The sequence below is a fragment of the Sinocyclocheilus rhinocerous genome, unplaced genomic scaffold, assembly GCF_001515625.1.
Source record: "Sinocyclocheilus rhinocerous isolate Xijiao unplaced genomic scaffold, SAMN03320098_v1.1 scaffold2733, whole genome shotgun sequence".
NCBI lineage: Eukaryota > Metazoa > Chordata > Actinopteri > Cypriniformes > Cyprinidae > Sinocyclocheilus > Sinocyclocheilus rhinocerous.
In genome coordinates, this window is record NW_015650021.1 from 266594 (window position 1) to 270224 (window position 3631).

General features: G+C 36.7%; 1 protein-coding gene across 1 annotated transcript in view; it reads left to right on the forward strand.

Moving 5' to 3' along the window:
* The window catches only part of tmem254 (transmembrane protein 254), a 3840-nt gene extending 3187 nt beyond the window's left edge, over positions 1-653 (forward strand). The window contains exons 2-3 of the mRNA XM_016516401.1: positions 352-455; positions 523-653. Of these exons, the coding sequence (XP_016371887.1) occupies positions 352-455; positions 523-586 (168 nt within the window). The 3' untranslated portion in view covers positions 587-653. The remainder of the gene's footprint in view (positions 1-351; positions 456-522) is intronic.
* Positions 654-3631: the final 2978 nt, after the last annotated feature.

Here is a 3631-nt window from a genome sequence, read left to right on the forward strand (position 1 = left end):
TAATTAATAATCGCAATTACAATTTCAAGGGAATAATCGACAATTATGATTTTCGTCCTAGTTGAGCGTATTATCTCACGAGTCAGCGGTCTGAGTGGCCATATACTTTACAAACAAGTAAAATGTGTTTATATAATAACAACAACTTGGAAAACGGACAAAACAGAAAAGATAAGCATTATTTGAGAAAAGGGCATACTGATAATAATAATAATAATAATAGGCGCAGACCTGTAACGGAGCTAAGTTTACCCTGCGCTGATGTGATTCCCGATTTTTGTGAGAAAGGCTAATTGTGGCTGGTTTCGTGGCTGTGGTCCGCTGCAGTGATTGTGTTGCATTGGTTTCCAGTGGACGGTGTTCTGGCCTCAGGACCTCCCTTACGGCAGTCTGGGTCCTCTGGGCGCTCTGGCGAAGCATTTGGTGGACTATCATTATCCTGTGCTGTATTACGGGTGAGTGAGCGCCGGCATTCACACGCTGAGCTCAGAGCTGAAGCTGATGATGTTTGCTGTGTTTCAGATGGTTTCTGACGTGGGTCATCCATCTGTTCGAGGCTCTTTTTGCGCTGAAGGTCTGCAGGTAAGACACTGTGTTTTTAATGATAGTTTACAGTATCAGGGTGTTTCATCTTTTCTACCACAAGGTGGCAGTACACACCATCAGATGTGTGACTGATAATTCTGTGTGCATTGTCAACTTACTGTACTTATGGAATACTGGATTAAATGATAGAGGAAGCTTAAAGGAGTAGTTGAAAATGTGCTCACCTGAGGTGAAGAAACGAACTCATCCTAATCTGGGATGGTCTCAGGAGGACGTGTTCAGCTTTCATTTTTATCATAAATCCTTGAACCACTAATTTTCATGAACTTGAATTCAATTCAGGTTTATTTGTATAGCGCTTTTCATGATGCAAATCGTTGCAAAGCAGCTTTACAGAAAATTTAAGTTTCTATTTTAAAGTTTCTACATTATATTTAGTAGTGGCTTATCAGTGGTGACTGTCAAGTTGATGTCCATACGGCAGAAATGTACAGTAAAAATCATACAGTTAGTTAATGTCATGTAATCAAACAGACAGTTTGTGTGATTATGACGTGATTTACAGATCAAGAGTGTTTGGATGATGGAAAATAAACTGACTGATTTGACATGTTTATTTTGTGTCATCTGTCATTCGATGTACAGTCACATCATAAAATACTGTAATGCAGATATGAAGCTTCATTTGCAGTTTTGACAGGAACTCAACATTGCGTAAGCTGCGGATGAATGAATCTGATTCGCCCTTCAGACTGGATTCAAACACGCATACGGCAGAGAGAGAGAGATATTACACACCATCTGTGTGCTTTATTTAGAGCTATGGAAGGTAGCCAACATACTCATAATTCATAAAGAGAGAAGTTTTTATGTTAGCATATTTATCAGACAATAATTACACAGATTTGATTATGTAAAACCAACAATACTACAGCAGGGGGTGTCTTAATCACGCTGTACATAATTTTATTTTAATATAGGAAAATATAAATTAATTTGCTTCCTGCTAGCTAAATTTCACATACATGAACACAAATCTGGCTCTGAACCTGTCTTTTCTTTATTCAAAGTCGATCCAGACAAGTAGCCTACATGGAAACTAAACTTTTTTTTTTGTTGTTTTGATAAGTACTGCCATAATGGTTTGCTATTTTCTACTGTTTAATAAAAAAAAGAAAGAAGTCAGATAATATTCGCGATAAGCGCTCCAAGTCCCGATCTGAATCACAAGATTCACGAACCTGCTCCGGATTCATAAGAGCTTCGAAGTTCCTATCTGAATAAAAAAAAGTCCTGAACCCGTTCCGAAGTCCGGATCTAAATCAAATGATTCGCGATCGAAACAGTGAATCATTAACCCATACGTGTTTTTAAAAATCATTACAAGCGATGTTGAAATTCGAAAATGAATGGCTCTGTTGATCTGTTTGTTGCTAGTGAACCACTTGAACTGAATAATCGAATCACGAGTTTGAATCAATCGGAGCGGTTCCAGCGTAAACGACTCACTCAGTTGAATCGGTTCGTCTTTTCTCGTCTTCAGTCATGTTTACACTAGGGATGGGCGATACCCCTTATTTTGTTTTCGATACGATACCGATATTTTTCAAGGCAGCGACACTCAGCGCTACTACTGACTCAGCTCGCTAGTTTTATGACATTAACTGAAATTAGCGAAAAATTGTTTACAAATAAAATATCAATATTTCAATTCCAAAGATATCATCAACACAAATCTATGAACATATTGAGGTGAGGTAACCGGTTTACTGCTAACTAGTGAAACTCTCCTTTAATAACGAGCTGCAGCTCAAAACACATGTTAGATGGAAACAATGCGCATTATGATGGAGTTTGTAGCTTAATTCACTATATTTGAAATGGTTTGAGCTGCAGTTCAAACGCAGGTGTGCTAAATGCCTTTAATCATTTGAATGCATTATTTTTAATTGCACAAAAGTAACATGTTAAATTGACATCTCTAGTCTGAATGCAGACGGTTCCTGCTGGTGTTCATGTTGTTGTGATCAACGTGTTCTCAGCTAATAGACTTAGAGATTTAAACTCTAATCTCTCTCTCTCTCTCTCTCTCTCACTCACTCACTCACTCTCTCTCGGATTCTAGGTTGTAATGATGTGCAGATTCATGCACACATAACCTTATGATCTCTATAAAATACAGCAGTCAGAGTGTGATTATATAGAGGATGAGCCTTTATATCCATAAGCCAAATACAGCTGACATCAATACAGCTAGATTCCACATCACACATTCAGTGAGTTTAATAAATAATGTTATATACAGCACAACTTTCCTCCCATAAAGACAGACGTTCTTGATCATCCAATAATAATTAATCAATTCATGCTGGAATGACTGAGACATTTAATGCTGTGACTCAGAACATTTGAATTGAATTACAGTCTTAGATCTTTGGCGATCTTTACACTCGTTTGAATAGAAATAATGAAATCTGTGTTCCATGTGATATCAGTGACACTAAGAGTAATTATATGACGTTGTATTTTCGTCTAAATGCTCTATCTGTGTGTTTAATCAAACAACAGTGTCAGAAAAAAATTATTTGCATATTTTTTTGTCTTGTTTTCCAGTAGAAATATCTAAACATTTTTAAATCAAGATACAAAACGACTTAATATATTATACATACATTAGTTTATATATAAATTAACAAAAAAATATCTGCCAATGGGGAATGAAAAATAATCTCAATTCAAAGGAAAAGCAAGTTTATTGTTCTGACCCCACTGGCAGATGTTTATGTTTGCTTTCACTACATTTTGATACATTTTCAGAAAACAAGACTTAGTATCTTAAGTCTTTTTGTTTCTCAACTACATGTATCTTAATTTGAGGATATTTCGGTATTTTACTAAAAAACACGACAAAAATACTTTACATGTTTTGTAGTGTGTGTGTGTGTGTGTCTGTGAATGCGTGAGTCAGTGTGTGTGTGTGTGTGTGTGTGTGTGTGTGTGTGTGTGTGAGTGCGTGAGTGAGTGTGTGTGTGTGTGTGTGTACTGGTTTATATATCCTGGTGGGGACTTAAACCTGACTACACAC